The sequence below is a fragment of the Phascolarctos cinereus genome, unplaced genomic scaffold, assembly GCF_003287225.1.
Source record: "Phascolarctos cinereus isolate Bilbo 61053 unplaced genomic scaffold, phaCin_HiC Scaffold_2;HRSCAF=192, whole genome shotgun sequence".
In the NCBI taxonomy this organism is placed as follows: domain Eukaryota; kingdom Metazoa; phylum Chordata; class Mammalia; order Diprotodontia; family Phascolarctidae; genus Phascolarctos; species Phascolarctos cinereus.
In genome coordinates, this window is record NW_027555625.1 from 335,052,253 (window position 1) to 335,076,028 (window position 23,776).

Below are 23,776 nucleotides of genomic sequence, written 5' to 3' on the forward strand. Positions count from 1 at the left end.
ATCAAGAAAAAGTTCCTACAATCAGAGCTATGCACAAGTAGAATGGGAAGTATTGGTGGAGAGGGTGTATGTGAAGGAGAGGTGCATAGAGTAGTGCGTTGCCTCTCCAGACATCTTCAAGCAAAGCATGTATGACCACTTATTGATATATGATAGTGGGACTCCTTTTTTTCAGGTACTAGCTGGATCAGATTTATATTAAAGACCTTATCCAATTCCAAAATTCTATGATTCTGTGACATGACTGATATCACTAAGTATCTGAAAAGCCACAGTGCTGAGAAAGGAGTATGACTTGTTTTATTTGGCTCTGGAGGGCAGAAATAGGAGACAATATTGAAAGTTGTAAAGAGGCAACATTTAGAATGGATGTAAAGAAAACTGCCCAACAATTAAAGCTGTCTAAAATTGGAATGACCTGCCCTGGCTTCCTCTTGGCCTCAGTCCTAGGAGGGCTTTAAGAAAAGGGCACATGTTCACTTTGGGAGGATGTTTCAGTGGACATTCTTTCTTGAACATACTTTGAAACTCTGTGATTCTATGATCTCAGGGAACAAAATCCAATTGTGAAGACACAATGAGAAACAATTCTTAGGATTAAAGGAGGGGGTTATATGGAGAGTTCAATGAAGAGACAGAGGTAACTTACCAAACAACTTTGATTTTAAAAGACATACAAACGATGGAAGCAAGGGCATGTAACAGAGAATGAATACAAAAGCGATAATGCTCAGAATGAGTTGAGGCTCTCAAAGAAAGGAAAGAAGAACAAAAAGAAGGTTTTAAAGTTGTGATGGGGTAAAGACGAGGATCAGAGAAAGATAGCTCTGCTGTTTAGGACTTAAAGAGTAATTATAGGGGCAGCTAGGTAGCGCAATGGATGGAGCAACGGCCCTGAAGTCAGGAGGACCTGAGTTCAACTCTGACCTCAGACCAAACACTTGACACTTACTAGCTGTGTGACCCTCAGCAAGTCACTTAACCCCAACTGCCTTAAAAAAAAAAGTAATTAACATGGATGATGGAGAAAACGTGGAGTTTCTCAATCTCTTATTTTGTTTCTGTATTTTCTGCTAAAGAGAATGCTTTGTAAGCTAAAAGAATGAAACAAAAATGGCTAAAAGGGAGTTGATAATCAAGCCAGGAAGGAAACAGTACCAGAGCAACTACCTGCCCTTATAAGTTCAAGTCACCAGGCATAGTCAAACTATCCACTCATGGTACTGAAAGAACTGGTGGATCTTCCTGCTGAGGGAAGAACGGATGACAAAAGAAATAACAGCAAGACCATTTGGAATTGTTTTGTTATCTGTAACCTCAATTACCTTACAGCATCAGATAATAAGGCATAACTTTAACTTCTTAAGCAAATGGTGGGTCTAGCTAGAGTCTAAAACCTCAAGTATGAATATTTTTAAAGAGTTTTTAATGAAGCAGAAAAGGAGGTTTTTTTTTAAATTAAGAAAATATATAAATGAAAAATAACAAAATGTACCTGGGAAAAATAAATATTATAACTATATATTTGAAGCACATATGTGACCTTTTACTTCATGAAGTATATTTTTAAAGAATTGAAGAAAAAAAACATTAAAAACCAAAGCATTTCAAAGAATAATCCATAAACTGAGTTCAATAGCTAAAAATCAGTGAATATTTCAAATATCAATCAAAGGGTAGGCTCTCAAAATTAGAAAGAACAAGATATATTTACCTGTCGAAAGATCTCTGTGACAAAATTAACATGGCTTCTTTTAGAAGAAAAGACTTTTCGTACTATTTCAATGTCTGTGAGATGCTCTTCATCAATACTACAGAGACTAGATGAACTTGGTTCTCTCTCTGTAAGGGTACTTGTATTAGAATGGGACTGTTCTGGCTCTGTAGTTCTTTCTGCTCTATCAGAACTGTCATTTTTGTTTTCTTCTCTAGAAGCCAAACCAGCAGCTGCCCTCTAAAATTAAAAAAAAAAAAGCACATTTGTTAATTTAGTTCAATAGACATTTTTAAAAAAAAAAACAACTGTGGGTAACTCTCCTTTGCCTGGTACAGGGAATATAAGAGTTCTTGCCCTCAAGAAACTAATACTCTTCTAGAGGAAACATGTAAGTTTACTCATCTGAGTAAAACATAATTTAAAGGAGGGAGAATGAACAAACTAGAGGGATGACGAAAAACTTCATGAAATAAGAAACACCTGATACACCATTAGTGGAGTAGTGAACTGGTCCAATCATTCTGGAGAACAATTTGGAACTATGCCCAAAGGGCTATAAAATTGTGCATACCCCTTGACCCAGCAATACCACAATTAGGTTTGTATTCCAAAGAGATCAAAGAAAAATGAAAAGGACCTCTACGTACAAAAATATTTGTAGTAGATTTTTCTGTGGTGGCAAAGCATTGGAAAATGAGGGAATGGCAGAACAAGTTGTGGTATATGATTGTGATGGAATATATTGTGCTATAAGAAATGAAGAGGAGGATGGCTTCAGAAAAATCTGGGAAGACTTATATGAACTCATGAAAAGTGAAGTGAGCAGAACCAGAAGAACACTGTACTCAGTAACAGCAATACTGTAAGAATGATCAATTGTGAAAGATTTAGTTACTCTAATCAATACAACGATCCATGACAATTGCAAAGAATTCATGATGGAAAAAGGCTATCAAAACTTCAAGAGAGGTCAAGAAGATCAGGGACTGAGGAAAAGGTCATTTGATTCATCTTTGTAAACTTGGAAAGAACAGTTTCAATGAAATTGTAGCTAGGCTGAGAAGCCTGTGAGGAGTTCAGAGGTAAGCTGGTGCAAAAGTAGAGGCAACAAGTATGGATGGACTATCTTCTAGGAGTCTGGATAAGAAAGGGAAACATTTAGCTGAAAAAAGGATTTCTATCTCTACTTCTGTAGGAGAAGGAACCAGAGGGAAAAATTGAAGACAAATAAGAAGGAAAGTATGTTAGTAATTTGGAAACATATTTGAATCAGTGAAGTAGGTCGGAATTTGAGTGTGAGGAGAAATCTGAAGAATAATCTTCAGACCTAGAAACAGATTGGTTTCTACAACTGGGTTAAAAGAGAAGCAGGATCATTGACAATTAAAGAGGATATAAAAGGATTAAGGAAGATAACTAAAGATTAGGGAGTATAATCTGAATAAACAGACTCAAGAAGGAGGAGAAAGTAATTAGCAAGACAAGACAATGTAAGTGGAACAACATGAGGGTGAAGGGAACTGGAAGATGAGGCAAACTGGTGAAAGGTATGGGAGAATGATGCAAGGATGAAAGAACGATAGGTAATGTGTGGCTGTGGATTTGTGGAGAAAACAGAAAAGGATCTGAATGGGATAATTAATTTGCTTCATCCTAAAATTGTTCTTTGTCTTGTCTTGCCAGTTACCTTCTTCTTATCCTTCTTCATCAGGTCATAATTTTCCATTATCCTCCTTAATCCTTTTATATCCTCTTTGTCAGTGAACCTGATTCTCTTTAACTAAGATGAAAAAACTAGATGAAGAATATCAAAGTTGATCTTGGAGGAGAACGTGAAAAGACTCTTGGACAAGAAAGTGAACACCATAGGCCAGGGTTGTGTTTTCCTCACAGCTGCCCAGGGAAGGCAAAAGATGAAGAAAAAAAAAATAACAATTAAGCAGGGAAGTGAATAGCAGGCTAAGAAGGTGGTATCTAAGAATGAGATCTAGATTTCTGGTTCACAGCATACCACAAAGAATTGACAGATGCCTGACCAGAGATGAAATATACCTAAGGATGATAAAACAGGTGTCTTGAAAATCCAATCAAAATGGCTTTTAATCTAAAAAAGGGAGAAAGAGAAAAATTGCATACACACACACACACACTTTATATTTATCCCAAGTTAGATGCCATAGGGACTAGCAACAAAGAATGAAAGAGAATAGTAGCTGACACCCATAAATTCACAGGACACAAAATCCAAGAAAGAAGACAACACTAAAACCCATGGCCAAAAACGTGACCAAAGTTTAGGCAATAAAAAAGATAAATCTCAGGTACTACTATAAATAGAACAAATCTGACCTCATGTATCACTGAAATTTGGTGAAATGAAACTAAAAAAGAGACTATGGATTTAGGTGGGTATCCTTATTCAAAATAAAAACAGGTAAAAAGAGGGAAAGAGTAGTACTGCACAGTCAGAAGTTATACTCATGTGAAGAAATTCAGGAACCAGATGGAAGAATACAATGGAGAATATTTGGGTGAAGACAAAAGGAGGGATAAATAGAGATGATTTTGTCTTTGAAGTTTACTATAGACTACATGAACAGAAAGAAGTAATAGATGAGGCACGTAAGAAACATCAGCAGGTGAGGACAGAAGTATGATATGGTACGGGGCTTTAATTCTTCAGATATCTGCTGGAGCTGTTGATCTGCCAAAAACCAGCTTTTTAACTTGCTTTAATAGTACTTCTTCCTTCAAAAGGTTGAGGAGACAAGGGAAAATTCAATTCATTTTAACCTTCCCACAAGGAGAAACTAGTTATTTTGGTAGAAACGATTAAAACTTGGGGGTTCAGTGACTACTCCATCCTACAGACTATGGATAGAAAGAAAATGAATTCTAGGCATAGTCTGTCATACACCTTAGATTTTGGGAAAGCAGATTTCAAAGGGCTCATAGAAAAAGCACTCTGCAAAGAATGACCTTTATACTGAAAATTCAGAACCACCATAACTGATAGGGAGTTGATACCCAAGATAAGGAGAGAGCAAAAGGGCCCCTCGCAGAATCCATGTCACATGACACAAATGTGCTATATCTTTGGGTCTTGAAAGAATTAGCAGTTATAACTGAACTACTGTCAGTGAGGTATATCTGAAAGATCACAGAGAAAAGACAAATGTCTTGATTTTTAAAGAACTGAAGAGAACAGAGTCTGCATATTATGAGCCATCGAGTTTGACTTCGATTGCCGAGAAAATGCTAGAACGAATCATTTAAAGAGATGGTTGGCAAAAAGGGAAGCAGTGAGTACAGAATCAGCATGGCTTTTTCAAAAACAGTTCATACCCAGTAACAAAATATGCTACGTAGTCTTTTCCTGACAGAGACAGACAAAGGCTACAGACATATTTTTTGAACACAGCAAAAGTGGGAATTTTTTTTTTGCCTGACTTCACATATTTGTTAGTGGGAATCATGTGTATGAAGGAAAACAGCTACTTATCTACTGACATAAAAGCATGGAACAGAGAAAAGGAGAATGAAGAACACTGCAGTGGGAATCAAGAGGCACAAGTTTAGTTTCTGACCTACTTGTAGCTAGGTAACTTTAACTTGTAATGTCTTAATTGGGAAAGTTCTTTAACCACTGTAAAACCTCAGTTTCTTCATTTATAAAATGAAAAGGTAGGACTACAGTGACCCTAAGGCAGAGGTGGGGAACCCGAAGCTTTAAGGCCACACATGGCCTTCTACGTCCTTAAATGCAGCTCTTTAACTGAATCCAAACCATAAAACCTTCGGTTTTGACAGAACAAATCCTTTTATTAAGGACTATTAAGGACTATTCCATGAATCTAGGTCAATCAAACTCTGGGCAGCTGAGTAACAATACTTAAATATTTTCCCTATATTATACCTACCTGCTGATATCCAGGAACATGGTTTGAGTTGAAATACTCCACTGAAAGATTGCTACTTGAGAAAATAGGAGAATGGAGGAAAGCAATTTTTCTTAACATACTGAACTCCCATTCTGTCAGCAATCTCCACTGGAATGTGTTATAGTTGATGTGTCAAAATACATCATTATTGACAATTTTTATTATTTATGGGAAACAAGATATTTAATTTACAATTAAATGTTATTATGAACTAGGCCTGACTCAGGCCAGTCTCTTGATAGTTTCTGATACTGATAGGTCTGATATTGGCATGACATGAGACACTCATAGCCTTCAAGAGTCAACAAAAGCAGATTTACTTAACCATTATAGAGGAAGGACATTTAACAAGGATATTCCCTAAGGATACTCCTGATTCAGCTGAGCACAAGCTTCCCAATTCAACTTCAGAGAAAGAGCCAGAACTCTAGATACTTTTTTGTCATGCAAATGAATGAGAAACCAAGTCACAAACCTCAGCTAGTCCCCAAAGCTAATTATATCTTAAAGAGTTTCATTATCTCATAAAGAAATGAAGTAGCCTAACCAGCATGGACCTTCAGAAAAGCTAGTTCAGCTTAATAGGCAGTGCCTTAAGGAAAAATCGCTCCTATCACAAATGTTTTGAAATATGATACAGATGTTACCTGAATATTCTTTGGCAAGATTTCACCTTCTATTCCAGGAATATGAGGTACTGTATGAGGTTTTGGCTCAAGCCAGAAAGAAACCAGCCAACGAATGACAATAACACGAGCCTTGAGGAAAGACTCCTTTGTGCAATAGATTGTTTCATTGGTTTCAACATCCTTCTTTATCATTATATAATGCGGCTTTGGTCTCATCTGTGGGATATCTATTCAAAAGAAAGAAGAAAAGATTAAACTAAAGTATGAAAGAACCTGAGTATAAATATGCCTAAACATTCTTGTGTCTGTGACAGTATAATTTTAGAACTACTTCACTGGGCTTAGTAAATAATTTCTGTAGAAATAATTTCTAGGTAGATATCAGCATGAAACCCCACAAGAGGCACAAGACAACTCTTCAGTACATATATAGAAATACATCCATTTGCAGTCTGATTACTATTATAAGTGTAAAGAATTCTTAGGGCAATGTTAAAGCCAAGTGTCAACTTAAGCCAAAAAAGGGCTAACAGTAACACAAATGACAAGTGCACCTAGACTTGTACTAAATGAACAAAATTTAAAGAACAGTGAGACATATTTGTGAGTTATCTTATCAAAAATGTAATCCCTACTCCTTGCTTATCCAACTTGCCTAAAGTAAAGCTACTAGTTCTAATGCTTTTAAACAATTCTAAATGGCTTACCAAACTCGGGGACTGGAAGTTAGCAAGACAAACATAGGATTATATCACATACGATGGACACTTTTAACAAGTGTTTATGTAACAGTCCATTAGACACAGTCAAATGCAAAACTGCAGATCCAATTTAGTTCACATCTTTGGGAATTAAAAATTTTTTTGTAATAATCTTTATATTTTAACATGGATCAGGCTAAAACTTTTGAATAAAATTTTATTAAAATCACAAATAAATCAAGAGGGTTCAGTCTCCTTATCTGTAAACGAAGTGTACTAGATGACTTTTGGTCACTTTCTCTAAAGCTGTGATCCTATGATCTTATTTTCAAACTTAATGAGCTCTTATACACTTAAAAACTCTCCTTCATGACAATTCATCACTGAGGAAGTCAAGATAAGTTAAATCAAGCTATTTAAAATGTCCATTACAAATCTAAGCATCATCTCTATCAATTTCTTTACATAAACATTTGTATTTCCATGAGGTTTCTGAAAGTAATATAAGGATATTTTTCCCTTGTGAGATTTTGTGTTCTTAGTTAAATTTTAGAATACTCTAAATAAAGTATGCATACCAAGTGCAGGGTGATATAAGGTGTTCTCCTTGCAGATGTTTGGGAAAATATAAGGCAAGTAGTATTTTTTAAAGTGTGAAAACAAGAATGAAAATCCCTTCTCCTGATTTTCTTTGTTCTTCCATTCCAAACTCTTTACCTTTAAAAAAAAAAAGTATCTAAATGAAATTTCAATACATGTATACCAATATGATAGAACCTAATGGTCTAAATCACTTCTCCTGAAAACTAGTTTAAAGTTTGATTGGGAAAAAAAAATTCTAAGAAAAATGGACATCTAAGTGTAAATTTTAAAACTGTTTCTAACATGGCTATCAAATATAGAACTGCAAATGTTAATTTTCATCATTTCTTCATGTATAAGAAAAAATTGGCCACAGTTCTGATATCTGGGAGATCATTTCAAAAATAAAGATAATGATGATGCAAATCTTTTGAGCTGAAATTTATCTTCGTATTTTCTACAGTAAGAGAACATATACAAATCAAAAGAAAAATTTAAAAATGTTTAGTGAACATCAAACATTTACTACTTAAGCAACACTGAGAGAAATTATTTTTTTCTATTGTATTAATAACCCATTATTAATTAGGACCCAGACTTTTTATTTTTTCATTCAGGCATGAGCCCCTGTAGGTCAGGGCAGCTAGTTTCAGAAAGACAAAGTGGTAGATGAGATTGCCCAAATCATCTGGGAACATGCTCCTCCATCTTGGGCTGGGTGGGAACCCACCCAACTAGAAGACCTTCCTTCTGTTTAAAAGTGTAAACAGAATCTAACTTAGGTAAATTTCAGCCCCCAAGTTCTGGTAAACTCCTCTGGAATTTAGGGTAACATAGCTCATGAAGGAGAAAACCAATAACCAGAATGGTCTGGGTGGAGATGGAAACTTTGTCCAGATTACCAGAGACCACGGAACTTCAAGATTAATCCACAGTCTCAGCAGGAAGAGATAAAGACTTTTAGACCACCTCCTCATTTTAAATGTCCACCAATCAGGGTTGATTCCTCTTCTCTGGGACATTACCTCTCAAAAAAAATATTTAAAGCATTCAGTATCTCTATTAGGTATCTCTGGTTACAGAAATAAACCACAGACCATCAATTTATTGGTTATTAACTAACCTAATTTCAAATTAGGCTCTCAGGCTTTTCATTGTCTTACCACTTTTAGCAGAAAAAACAACATTTGAATAAATTTAAATTGTTGAAGTATTCATAAAATTCCTTAAGACAAAGGGTATAGCTCATCTTTCTACCAATCTCTAGTGCTACTATATACTTTATAGTATCATAGACTAAGGACGGGTTTGTAGGCAGCAGGGAAGCAATTAGTAGGTAAAAGGACTGAAGATAAGAGAGCCTAGGGATGATTGTGGTGACAGTCTGTGAGATGATATCAAGGATACATGTAGAAGGAGATGTCCTGGCAAGGAGAAGAGCTACTTCTCTTGGTGAAAAAGTAGGGTTGAAGTAGACTATACCATTAAGTGCATATTTTTATTATTTACTTTCAAAGACTCAAATCTCTGACCAAAGCAGTGACTTCAAAAGACTGTTAAAGAAATATACTTCTTTAGATAAAGAGTTGATAGATTAGAGATGTAAAACAAGGCACATGTTTTCAAACAAGGTGTCCTTTTGTCTAATCATACACATGTGCTGTAAAAGAGGATTTTTTTTTGACTAGGCAATGGGGTTAAGTGACTTTCCCAGGGTCAGACAGCTAGTTAAGTGTTATGTGTCTAAGGGCAGATTTGAACTCAGGTCCTCCTGAATCCAGGACTGGTGCTCTATCCACTGTGCCACCTAGCTGCCCCAAAAGAGGACTTTTAACAGGAATAGTGGGAGGTGGATTAGTGAATGGGTAGTGATAAATATGAAAAAATATCAGAACATTAATAAAATATTTTTTAATGCACAGAAGAAAACAAAAGTATAGAAAGGGACACAAAATCACTTTGTTGCTATACTGTTAAATTTAATACATATATATTTAAATAAGTTTCTTACAGAAATTTCATTCTTAATACATTTGTGGTTTTGATTAATGATTAAGTTCATGATAAAAAATGTAATTTAGAAACTGATAATTTCATTGTATATGATATCTTTATGTGTAATACAGGTTCCTTTTCTTAACCATAGATTTTACTGATCTATTCTCTAGGCTCACGACTGTCACTATACTTTTTGAATTCAAGTAAGTCACAATAGATTCTACTCCAAAGCCTCATTTTAAGACTATATAATACCTTAAAAACCAAATTGCTGGGTTTTGCTTTTTTAATCTATTCTGCCACTACCCTTGTAGTAAAGTTCATCCAATTCACATTTACTGTTATAATCGTTAGCTCTGTTTTTCCCTCAATTATATCCCATTGTAATAGTTCCTCTCCTTACCTTCTCCTTCCATTTAATTTAAGAAGAAAAAGAAAAGGGGGGCAGGGAAAAAGGAAGTGAAGTTATAGAGTTTGTTAATCCCAGTCCTCTTCCCTCACCCTCTTTACCTAGCCCAGATCTACCTGCATATCATCAGGCCTTTACTGGGCCCTCTCTCTTTTATAAAACTCAGCCCTCCTTAACTGAATTTTGTTTTGCTTATAACTGTTCTCTCCCCAAATCTGCCCTCCCCATTAATACTCTCTTCACTTTCTCTGTCTTAGCTAAGTCTTACACTGTATTTCTATACTATATTCTTTTGTTCTTCTTCCTTCCTTTACATGGTTCAAGTGAAGATCATAAAAACCCCATTTCCCTTTCCATCACTTTCACGAATGATCTTGTGGCACTCTAATATTAAAAATAGTAAATTGTTCCTTCCTCCCTTTCATTCCTAGGACACCTCCTTTACCCTCCTCCCCTTTTCACTTTCTTCTTTTTTAAAAACCATAACAGCTCACTTCTCAATACATTATACTCTGGCTTCTGCCCCATCTACTCTACTGAAACTGCTCTTTCTACACTTACCATTGCTCTTTTTTTTTTCTTTCCTATTATTATGAACTTAAAAAACTTCAACAATTTATGAACATTTCTCCACATAAAAACAGAAGAAAAGAGAAAAAAGTAAAATAGTACTGCATATAAAACTGCAAGTATCTGATACCTATAGTTTTTTTTCTTTAAAGTATATCAACAAAGACAACACCTCAGTTCCAAATCTGTCATGTCTCTCTTTGAACTTCCTGCTTTTTTCCTTTGTTCTTCTATGTATTTTTTATAGTATCATTAACATTCTTTTCTTTTTTTAAACATCATTATCACTAGTCTACATTTTCCTCTTCCTGCTCTCCCCACCTCCCCACTCAAAAAAACCCCTACCCTTGTAACAAATAAGCATAACCAAGTGAAACAAACAAACATATCTGCCAAGTCTTAAAATATATGCTTCATACTTATCTATCATATCTCTATCAAGAAGCAGGAATTAGACTTCATCATTGGTTTCTTACAGTGATGGGCTGCTCACTGCACTGTTATTCTAAGTTGCTTTCCTTTGCAATGTTAGTCACTGCATGAACTGTTCTGGTTTTGCTCATTTCACTCTGCATCAGTTCACGTAAGTCCTCCCAGGTCTCTCTGAATCTGTCCTTTTCATCATTACATTCATAGTAATGATATTCTAGTAGATTTATATCACTTCTCACCTGGACTACTGCAATAGCTTCTGAATTGGTTTCCTTACTTAGTCTCTCACCTCTTCAAGTCATTCTCCATACGCCAGCCAAATATTCTTTCTAACATCCAATTCTGATCATATTACTCCCTTAACTCAAAAACCCTCAGTGGTGACCTACTCTCTCTAGCATAAAATATAAATTCCTCAGCCTGTTATTTAAAATTCCCTACAGCCTGGTTCCAAGATACCTTTCCAGTTTTATTTCGGATTACTCCCACTAAAATGAGACTACTGATTTTTTCCTCGCACTTGACATTTCATCTCCTACCTATATTCATTTATATAAATTATACATCTCTCTCTCTCTCTCTCTCTCTCTCTCTCTCTCTCTCTCTCTCTCCATCTCCAGCTTTTAGGAATCTTTATTCTTCAAGGCTTGGCTCAAGTGCCACCTCCTCCATGAAGCTTTCTTTGCATGCGCTCTCTCTCTCTCTCTCTCTCTCTCTCTCTCTCTCTCTCTCCCCCACTCTGGCTCCTAATTGTTATGCTCCACAATTGTCACTCCACAGATTATCTTGTAAAAATATTTTAAGAAAAAAATGTACCACACAGGACAGTAAAAGGGAGAATAAAGGTTTAAAAAGATAAAATGTACCTGAATAACCATATATTTCAAAAGTGCTTCTAGAAAATAGCTTGTGAGGTCTTCTTGTCCTTTATCTCCTGATTGTGGAGGGACAAGAGGAGTGATTTCTTCTATAGTCACTTGGGCTATACAAAAATAAAAGAAGAGCTTAGTAGTCATCAAATAATTTTTTATAACTGAAGATAATAAGAAAAAAAATCTTATTTCCAAAACAAGTGTTCAATGAACAGAAGTTTCCAAATCATTTGCTACCCCAAAATTACAGCATGACTCAACTCTAAATAACTTAATGTAAAGACAGTAAGTCTACTTAAGATCTCACTGATTTTAAACATTTTTCCAAGACAGAAAATCCAAATACTAAATATTAGACTGGTTTTGGATGTTTTCCTTCATATTCACTAAGCAATATGGTATAATAGAAAGAAACTGGACTTGTATTTAGGAGACCTGAGTTCAGGTTTCAGCTGTGATTTTTACTAGTAGCAGAATATTTAATAAATCATTTCATGTCTACTATGATTCTGAGTTTCCTGATATGTAAAATGTGGAATAACAATACTTTCACAATCTAACTCACAGATTTATGGTAAGGAAGCAGTGTGTAATTATATATAAGTATATATATGAGTATGTATGTGTGTGTGTATGTGTGTATATATATATATATATATATATATATGCATATATATATATATATATATATGCTATAATTATTGTTATCTTGAAGATATTCTGGTGAATGGTTCTCAAACTTTTTGATTCTCAGGAACCCTTTACATTCTAAAAAGTTACTGAGGACCCCACAAAAAGCTTTTGTTTATGTTGGCTATATCTATGTTTACCACATTAGAAATTAAAATGTCTTAATATTATTATGAAAACAGTTTAAACCTCGAGGACCCCCTGAAAAGGGCTCTGGGACCCACCTAGGGTACCTGGACCATACTTGGAGAACTACTACGCTAGGTAAATACGGCGCTATACAAAATCCTAGGGATTCTCTGCTTCACAGACTACATTTGGTCCTAAGTATGTTTATCTAAATAACCCTCCAAAAGAAACCAAGAAATTTTAGTGATTGTGATAGTCTCACTGGATTTGTTACTTCAATAAGGAAAGTTGTACAAAGTTCTCAGAGACCTGTAAGTTTCCACAAAATATAGCATTTACATTTATTATCTATTTCAATTAAGTCCTTAAAACTTAACAACTCCTAAAAGGTCTGAAAGGTTCAAAGATGTGTCAAAGGTTCTTAAGACATAAGAGCCTCAACCAGTGTTTTTTTTTTGCTAATTCTATAAAAAGAAAGATAAATGACTTTTATTGATTCTAAAAGAATTATCAGAAAAAAACTCAAAAAGCCAGAGAATTCAGGCACCATAAAATAGCATTTAAATATTATATGTATAGTTAAGGGGGCTGCATAAACAATATAGGCAAGATATAGACTTGTGTATCTGTATACATATATAGTATAGGGAAGACAGGGAAAATAGCTTTCTTCGGCATACTGCATTTTATGTATTCAGCAAATCAATATTTAATACCACTTTTGTTATTTTGACTGTGGTTAATAAAAGCAAATTATAAATTTGTTTCCTCCCATTCATATGAACATACTCACAGTGTATTTGAAGCGATAAAATATTCCCCAAGCAGCCTATTTTGAATTTTAGGAAGAAAATGCATTTCACACTACAAATCACATAGTCAGGGTAACTACTTTTTGTTTCTAACATCATCATTTACTTTGTGTGTTTTGTATAAGAAATTAATTAAACTTGATTTTAGTGGAACTTTATTTATCTTGTGTGACTTTGTAAGGGAAAAGGTAGCCTTTTATTTCATTCTGGGCAAAAAAAAAATAGTGTAGCATCCTCTGGAAAAAAGAGACTGTGTGTGTGTGTGTGCGCGCGTACAAAAATTGGTTTAAAATAGGAGGGGAAAACAGCTAAACATCTGATTGTTCTTCACTGATCTATCCAGTCTGTCAACCCTAATTTTTTAAAAATGTACTTCATTTCACTGGAGAATTTCTGTCTAGGAAACTTTTTGTGAATTTGAAATAATCAAGAGAGATTCTTAAAAGTAAGATGTGTATCATTCTTTTAATTGTCCAATTTCTTTCCCTTCTCTCCCTAGTCTAGGATTCAGGATCCCAGATTTAGAGCTACAAGGGACCTTGGCAGTCACCTTATCTAAATTCCTAGGACATCAAATAGATCAGAAAACTGAAGCCCAGAGAGATAAGTGATTTGTCCAAAGGTCACACAGGTGACAAAGCAAAAACATCAATCCAGGTACATTTGTTTCTAAGTTCAGTGCTCTTTCCACAACATCACAATTTGGGTATAAGCCAGTTAGAGTCAGACATGGCAATCTGAAGAAAAATGCCCATTTCTTTTCTTTTTGGTTAGGCAATGGGGTTAAGTGACTTGCCCAGGTCACCCAGCTAGTAAGTATTATGTGTCTAAGGCCGCATTTGAACTTAGGTCCTCCTGAATCCAGGGCTGGTGCTCTATCCACTACGCTACCTAGCTGCCCCCAAATGCCCATTTCTTAGAGGAAAAAAAGTGATCACCAAACAAAACTCTGAGAGTTGAAAAAAAAATTTATAAAACCAGAATCCTGAAAGACCAATGAGAGTTAAAAGTTTTGCCAATTCAACAAGGGGTAATGATAAGTGACTAATAAAAGACAATGAAACAGCATTTTGAATCAGCATCAACTTCAGTTAAATGCTGAAAAGGAAAGAGTCTACTCATGAGAAAAAATAACAAAATCTGGATTAAATCAATTTTTTAAAAATTCAATCATACTTACTCAAGATGAGACTATTACAAATGCTGACATGTTCTATTTCCCATTACAATCAAAGTTAGGAAATTGAAATCAGCACCTCTGTTGAATACAGCTACTGTTTAATAAAGGGGTTATATTTTCCTTATCAAATATGTCCAACAGAGATTTAAAATGCTCTAACAAGATAGCCAGAGAATTAAAATTTATCACCATGTAAGTAGTCTAACCAATTTCTAAAGAGCTATATACGGCATTTACCCAAACACAAAGAACTCATTATTATTTACATGTCACCTAACTAGACTGTACTTAAGGACCACAAATTTCAATCTTTTGAAACACAAGTTATATGTTAAACATCTCAGTGTCTTTGTGAGGCACAGAAAGAGAAGAAGATAATTTCAGGCAATCTGGTAGAGCAGTTATTGCGATCCTTATGAAGAAAGCAGTTACATATAAATGTTAATAATTACAGAAAAATATAGTATTTTAATTAAAAACATATTTTTGTTCCCTCTCTTAAGAATTTTATACCACCAATATATTTCAATTTGTTAAACACACACATATGAAAAACTCTAAACATAAACCATATAAAAAGGAAGGGAAGTAACTCATATGATTTTAAAAAAAAAGACCCAGAGTTTTCTCTAAATTGAAAGGAAGAAGGTATTAAAAGGAAATAATGTAGAGATAGAAATTTAAAGTATGAAGAATAACAACTAAACAACCAAAGCAATCAGAAATAAAAACAAAGCATTTATGAAAGTATAATGAAAGTAAAATAGACAATACCTGATTTATCAAAAGAAGAATAATAATAAATTTACATTTCCTTTTCATTTATACATGTCCTCCATAAAACAAACACTACTTTAAAAATATATCTGTACACATCCAAATGAACAAAAAGATAAGTATAAAAAAGGAAAATCACAGAAGTGTTAAATCGGATTTGGAATGCTTACTAAATTTTAAAACACAACACAAAAGAATATGCTGTTAATATCCTGTAGTCTTACTTTCTTGAAGGTTAAGTGGGGGATTAATGAGATTATCTAAAGTCCGAGGTCCATATTCAGACAGTGGTGAGGCAAATCCAGGAACTAAGCAAGAAAATATCCAGAGCTGTTCTTTACTACAGTTATTCTGAAGAGCTTGTAACCATAGCAAGAAGAGACGGACACCTTCACGCCTGATCTGAAAATACAAAACAATTAAATACAACATAGAATTTTTACCCAAACAGAAATAGAAGGATATGGAAGATCTTTTTTTCTTTTGAGACCAAAGTTCTCTAAGAAATAAAAAAATGAATATTTGCCAAAAATCATAACTGTTACCATACTAAATCCAGAAGTATATATTCCATTTTATCAAAACCTGAGTCTATGGAACTGATAAAGCAAGAGACTTAATTTATTTCTATTGCCCCAAGATAAAAACAATGAAAATCCTTTCAAGTAATGAGTTAATTCCATAGTAACCAATTCCAGGGAAGGTTCTAGGTTCTTACCACTATAACCAGAGCTATGACAGCAAAAAGCCATATCTTTCTTTTCTCTCTCCCTCTCACCATGACTGAGCCAGGGAGCAAGAATGTCAAGAAAAACACTGGTTTCTTGCCAAAGATAGAAAAGACAAAACCAGATGAAAAGGAAATTTTCTCTAGTAACCAGAACATTCTCACTACTGCTTTTTTGCACATAGTAGATACTCAATATATGCTGAACTCAATCAGATTCTTTCCTACCTAGGCACTGTAACTCAAATATTGCCACAGCTTCATTTGCTATCAGAAATAGTATTATAATTAGAAAATATGCTTTAGTTGGAGAAGGGAAAAACTAGGTTCAAATCCTGACTCAGATACTTACTAGGTGAAGTTGTCGCACCTCTCTAAGCCTCAGTTTATTTATTCATCCATAACGTCTGAATAATATTTATAGTACCTCCTTCACAGAGTTGTTGTATCAAGTAAAAGTATGTTTGGTAATCTTTGCAAGACTTAAACAGCTAAATAAATGTCAGTTACTATTATTATTGTTGTTATTATTACCACCTCTACCATGGCGTAGTTGATAACAAAAAGGTGATGAAGGAGGTCCTATATTTCCATTGCAGTTAACTCTAGGTCAGTGCAACTGGAAGTATAACCACAAGGTTATACTTCTCACCTTCTCCACAACAAGTGGATAGCTTCCATAAACAAAGCACAAAAACGAAGTGGCAAATCAGAAAAGTGAAAACTAGTACAGTGCTGTTACTGCCATTTATATTTCAGAGGGGCTGTAGTGAGAGCAGAAAAGCAACAATTTCATTGCTTTTGTTGTTATTTTCCCTTTAGACAAGGTCCAGAATGGAGACTTCTATATTTAATAGGGCACTGTAGCTCCAGATTATAAAATGCATTTAAGGGACTTGGCATCTTAGGGAAAAAAAAAGTGGCAAACAAACATTGAAGAAAATACTGCTGCATTAAGTAGGAGACACATGTTTGTTTCACATTTTCTCACACCTGAATTAAGTATGATTCCAGGTATATCCTAAAAAGCCAGAAGAGTATTTTGCACAGAAAAACACAAATGTACATCTCTTCTGTCACAATGTAAATCTGAAAAAGTTTTGAAAAGCCATTCTACTAAAAGAAATATATTTTATATACCTTTAAGGAGTTTCCTGTGTGAAGGAGTTTCTTTAAAATCAATCCTGTAAAGAGAACATTCATTTAAATACTTATTTTTTTCATGTGATTTGACAGCCACCCTAAAATTCCTCATCCACTTGCCCTACTGCCTTTACTTATTGCTATTTCTATCCTACAAAACTTCAACTTAGGGTAACTCCCATCATTCAATATTTCCACTCCTATTCCTGTGATTTCAACCACTATACACCTATGCTAAGAAAAGCAATATGTTGTAGTAAACAACTGAACTCGTAGGCAGGAAAATCCAGGCTCAAGCTTCCCCTCTGACTCTCACTGGCTGCGTGACACTGGATCAGTCACTTAACCTCCCAATGCAGAAAACTTGTAGTTCTTAAACTTTTAGGTCTTAGGACCACCATTACACTCTTGGAAATGACTGAGGCCCCACAAAGAACTTTTATTTACATGGGTAATATTTACAGATTTTTTTTTTACCATATTAGACATTAAAATGTCTTAGTTTTATTATGAAAATAGTTTTGACCTTGAAGACCCCCAAAAGGGTCTTGGGAATCCAAAGTCCCTGGACCAGACTTTGAGAACCACTGCACTAGGCAATTTCTTAAGACTGTAAGTTACAGAGAAGGTCCTGACTTGAACTGGTAGAAGGAACTTCTTTTCACCTAAGAAGTCCCTAAACCTATAAAAAGAAAACAGATCTGGTCATTATCTCTTCACTTGTGAAGAAATATAACGTCTGCTAGGCCCTTACTGTACTTTTTCTCCTCTCTTTAAATCTCCCACCACAATTCCTCCACTAAATTTTTATTTCACTGAGTTCAAGGACATCCTACATTAATATCCTTTAATATTCTCTTCTGTGACTTAACACCACAATGGTGTCTGAACCCATAATTAGTACAGAAAGAGTGCCGCACTTGGAATCCAAAAGACCTGGATTCAAATATTCTCTAATGCTAGCTAACTTAATTGTGTGATTCTAGAAAAGTCATTTAACCTTCTCAAAGCCTCAGTTTGCTCATCTATAAAATGGTGACACAAATTGTAGTGCCTGATTCACAAGGCTATCATGAAGCTTAAACGAAAAAAAGTTAAAATGCTTTGAAAACGGCAGTTATTAACTTTCTCCTAAGAGAAAAAAAAACTGTTTATCAAGAAAAAAATTCTTCTATTTATGCACCTGAACCATCCCTCCCACCTCCTACAAGACAATGTATTTCAACTATCTCTTCTCACACATCTACAACAAGTCTAAAACATAACTCATATTTTGCTGCGAATCCACTTGTCCTGAAAACTTCTCTATTTCTTTTAAGAACATTAAGGATTATCATTCTAGGAACCCAGATTTGCAATCTCAGAGTCATCCTTGACTCTTACTTCCTTTCATGTCACCCCAAGTTTTGCTCATTCCAATTTACATCTCTTATATCCATCCTCCGTCTCACAATGCCTCTTACCTAGACTACTGCAACAGCCTTCAATTTGTTCTTCATAATTACAGCCTCTCCCCTCTCCAATCTGCTAAACAGATGTTCCTAAAACAATGATCTGACCATGTCACTCTACTACTCAACTATCTTCAGTGGCTCCCTACTGCCACAAGTATATAATACAAACTCCTCAGACTGACTCCACAAGCTCATTCACTCCTTTTTAGTAACATTTCACATCACTCTCCTTGACACTCACCATACCACTCACTTTGAACACAGCATGCCATTTTGCCTCTGTATCTTTGAATAAGCTCCTCCCCAGCACTCTCTATAAGAGTCCTTAGCTTCCTTCAAAGCACAGTTCAGGTGCTGCCTCCAACATGAGGCCTTTCCTAATTACCTCGCCAATTACTGCTCTCTGCCTCTTTACATTACACTATACATTTTGCACAAATGTGTACATACTGTATCTTCCCAATAACAAGTAAACTTTTCAGAGAAGAGGATACTGTTTTTGTCTTTCTAGGCTAAGCAAAGCATCATGAACATAAAATTAATGTTTGTTGAATTTGACGTAATCACTCCCTTTTCTGATGGCTTCCCTTCTACCTGCCCATATGTTCATGTCTTCCTAGTGCTAAAAAAAAATTTTCCTTAGACCCTTCTACACCCTTAAGCTAACATTCCATCTCTTTCCTCTCTTTCACCATCAAACTTATTTTTTAAAAATGGTTCTACTGCCTCACTACCCATTCACTTGTCAAACCCTTGTATTACCTGGCTTCTGCTGCCATGATTCCATTCATATTTCTCTCTCAAAGGTTATCACTTTCTAAGTGCAAAATCTAACGGCCTTTCCTCAAAACTACATTCTCCTTGACCTATCTGCAGGATGTCCCCTCTTTCTTGATACTTTCTCTTCCCTTGGCTTCCTTGATATCAAAGTCTCCTGTTCTCCTTTCTCTAATAACTCATTCTATATTTCCTTTATAGGTCCTTTTCCTCAATGCTAATGTTTCCCAAAGTTGTAGCGTTGATTCTCTTTTATTTTTTCTCTTCAGTTTCTTTTTCGAAATTCTGAGTCTGAGTGAGCATGAATTTGTTACACTGACCTCAACTATCATCTCTAGAAACATAAGCACCAAGTTTCCATTTCCTCATCTTTAGGTTCTAAACCAATCAATCAACAAACTTACTTCATAATATGATATAATGCTAAATGCTGGAGATAAAAAAAAAGCAAAAACAGTCCCTGCCCTCAAGACTCTTATATTAGGGAAGACAATAGGTAAATAAATAGATATATACACAAAGTAGATGTAAAGATAGTCTTAGAGGAGAAGGAACTAGTAGATGAGAACAGGAAAGCCTTCCCGCAGAAGATGGCATTAAGCTGGGTCTTGAAGGAAGCTAAGGATCCTAAGCGGTAACGGTTAGAAAGGAAAGCATTTTAGGCATAGGGACTGGCCAGTGCAAAGGCATAGAGAAGGAGATGGAATATTGCACATGAGGAATAGCAAATGCACCAGTATAGCTAGCCTTATAAACTTACATTTCTAACTAGCTGCTAAATAACTCTACCACATGTCTCAAAACAAAATAAAATACTTTGCAAAGGCTGTCCTCCATGTGGAATTCAACTTCCCTGCTTCAAAGCTCAAGTCAAGTTTAACTCAAGGTGGCTTTACCTATAAGCCCCAAGTGCTGGCATCTCCCCTCCCCCTAAAAAATTACCTTGTATTTACTCCGCATATTTTTACATTGTACATGTTGTTTTCCCCAAAAGAACGTAAACCCCTTGAGGGCAGGAACTTCTTTTAAAAAAAAAAACCTGTAACCCCAGAGGCTAGCATAGTACCTCTCACACAGTAGGTATTTAATAAATGTTTACTGACCAAATGGGATCATGAGGCCATAGATGTAATATATACCTCCCAAAAGGTTCAAACTGTAATCTAGCCATACCTCATCCTATGCAACCCAAGTTCATATGGTCCAATAAATTTTTCATGGGGAGGTCCACTCATCATACTGAAGGCTTTTTACAATTATGTGGTTACTAGGATAGCACTCAACTTGTCCGTCTGTTATCCTATCTCCCCAACATAACTGATGTACTTCCTTTTACAAGCATACATTTTAAGCCATTCCTTGCACATATCATTCGGGTAATATGCTGTAGACTATGTCATTCCATTGCCCTTTGGTCTCCTTTGAATTTTGATTCTTTGAAGACTGCAAAATTCCATATAACTTCCTAAAAGTTTTGTTTTGGAAAACTTGGGATTAAAGTGCTATATGATTTCCCACATGCAATCCAGTCAACTCTTGCTCTTCTATTCCATTTTGGACCCAACTGATAGTCCTCTGCAGTATTTGAAATTTATATAATTACAGACCATCAACATCCACTGAGTGGATATAAAAGTATCCACTCAACTACACAGAACAACCTGGACAATAAAAATTCTTCATCACTTGGTTTTTCCTGTGTAGATTCTTAGGCTATTTGTGGGGTGGGGGGGGGCCCGCATACAATTCAGAGATCTCATTTGGAAGGCTCTGCACTATTCCAGGGCTTGATGTAGTCAGCTGCACAATGTCATCTACAAACAAGAGCATCTGGAGGCCCTCACAATATACTAGGAATCCTTCAACTTGGACTCTCTTCTTCATAATAGTGGCAGACAACTTCAGTGAGCATATACTTTCCCAGCTCAATTCCTTGCTTGAAATTCATTATCAAAGGATTTTTAACAAATTCATCTTTTGAAAACCCTACAAACTCTACTGTTTACTGAGTAAAACACCACTTAACTTGGTATTAAAAGCCTGACACACAATCTGGTACCATCCTAAATTTCTAGTCCTGTCTCTTACTACCTTCCAACCACAATCCAAGCAAACTATGCTACTTCCCACTCCCCATTCAAGCACTAAATTTTCCTTCCTTTGCTTACATGTTTCTCTATGTCTATGTCTCTTTAGTTTTCTGTATCTGATGAAAAACTTCCCAATTTTCAAGGTCCAGATCAAATGCCATTTTCTTTAAGAAGGACAACATGGTGCAGTAAATAAGCACTAGATTTTATAGGAGGCAGGGATTTGTAGACTTTATGTGAAAAGAGAGGGTATATGGTTTTAGCTATTTATCTGCAGATGAAGGAGGCCCATCTATGACAACGGCCTAGAGGCCTAAAAAGGCTCCACCCAAAGGCAGCCCTAAATAAAAGGGACTGACCTAATTTGCTCATTGAAGCTTCTATCCCGATTGAGCCAGTAATGCTGGAAGGATCCTATAAAAGCAGTCATTTTGCAGAGTTTAGGGGGAGTTTCTTTTTGCTGTTGGTAACATGAGCTCCCACTTTAATCTAATACATTTAATAAAAGTTTTGGGGTTTTTTTTAGTTATTGTAGTTATCATAGTCCTGGTGTTCCCACAATTCAATCCTGCCTCTGATTCAAATCCAGGCTCCTGGCTACATCAACTTGGTTACTCCACCTTTCTGAGTCAAATTTTCCCAACCAGTAAATTAGGACTAATAATCCTTGAACTATTGTGAGGAAAGCACTTTGTAAAATTTAAAGTACTATGTAAATGTCAGCTCTTATTCCCATATCAGAAGTGAAAGATCTTTCCCTCCTTAAATCTCACAAAGCACTTCATTTATACCTTTATTTTACCTGTCTATTTTGGATTAGAAGAAACCCTTAGTGCCCTTAGGCAATCCACTAAGATTTGCAAAACAGGTACTGATCTGCTTTGGTCTAAAGGATTTTCTTACCAGGAGGGCAAATTGCAGGTCAGAAGAAAAAAATAAATTAAAAAATGTGTGTGTGTGTGTGTGTGTGTGTGTGTGTGTGTGTATATAAAAACTATTGTTACTTATCTTCCTACTAAACTACCAGCTCCAAAAGGGCAAGGATCTCCTTTTACACCTACAACTGTGATCTCATAATAGTAAGCATTTCTGTGAACTAAATTATTTAATTCTAAATGTCAGAGTTCTCAGTCAGACTTGATAAAAACCTTTTTAACAAGTCCTTGGCAACCTCCAAGTTAATTTTGGTGATTCTGATATCCTTTTGGCAACAATCTTGGTGCCAGAAGGGAGTGAGAAAGATCACCTTCCATAAAATATGATTTCTTAAGCTAAAAAAAATATATATAGAAAGACCATAACTGTAAATAAAACATCATATATTTTCTGATTATTTGCCCTTGTTTTAGATTTGAAATGGAATGAATGAAAACTTTCCCAATTAATCAACTGAAAAGTTCAGTAAAGAATTTTTTTTACCTTTCCCAAGGTCCTGAAATTAGTTTTCTCTACTTCTTTACAAAAATTACCCCTGATTTAAACTTAAAATATCTATTTTCAATTTATTTTTTAATTTTTTAAATTACATTTTATTTTTTTCAGTCAGCAAAGATTATGCCTTCCTTCTGCCCATTCTCCCCCTCACCCCAAATAGAGAACAAAAGAAAAACAATACCACTATTGCAAATATGTATCATAAAGCAAAACAAATTTCTGTATCAGCCCTGTGCAAAAGTAAACTAAACAAATAACTGACCTTCCTAGTGTATTCCTTTCCCTTTCCCTTTTTTTTCTTTGAGCCCATCAGGGTTAAATGAAAAAACCTTCAAACTCTTCCATTACACCTTCACATTTAACCTGCCCCCCCCTTTTTTTTTTGCAGCAAGCAAAATATCACCCATCTTCTTTATAGCCTGCCAAACAAAATCTGTGAATAAGTTTTAAACAAGCTACCAAGAAACATAAAGTATTAAATAGCCTTTTTTTTTTATCAGCTATTTGAAATCTAAGAGTTGCAATTTATGTCACTTACCAATACTGTGAAACTGCCATCGCTGATGAATCCTTTCTGGAAGAAGTTGTAAAATTTTCTAAAAGTCAATAAAGAGAAAGCAAACTAATAAATGAAATGAAAGAGATATGCTTGAAATCTTGTAAAATGAAAAACAAATTACAAATATTAAGACCTTACTGCTCCTTGAGTGAA

The 23,776-nt window shown here is 35.2% G+C and overlaps 1 protein-coding gene across 9 annotated transcripts in view; it reads right to left on the reverse strand.

Annotated features, from left to right (window-relative positions):
• RALGAPA1 (Ral GTPase activating protein catalytic subunit alpha 1) overlaps window positions 1-23,776 on the reverse strand; it is a 318,940-nt gene that overhangs the window by 260,157 nt on the left and 35,007 nt on the right. For all 9 annotated transcript variants that reach the window (XM_020991372.2, XM_078150316.1, XM_020991370.2 and 6 more), the window contains exons 4-10: window positions 23,603-23,660; window positions 17,307-17,350; window positions 15,664-15,841; window positions 11,846-11,961; window positions 7,567-7,705; window positions 6,306-6,514; window positions 1,715-1,954 (exon numbers count right to left, since the gene is read on the reverse strand). In XM_020991372.2, the coding sequence (XP_020847031.1) occupies window positions 1,715-1,954; window positions 6,306-6,514; window positions 7,567-7,705; window positions 11,846-11,961; window positions 15,664-15,841; window positions 17,307-17,350; window positions 23,603-23,660 (984 nt within the window). The remainder of the gene's footprint in view (window positions 1-1,714; window positions 1,955-6,305; window positions 6,515-7,566; window positions 7,706-11,845; window positions 11,962-15,663; window positions 15,842-17,306; window positions 17,351-23,602; window positions 23,661-23,776) is intronic.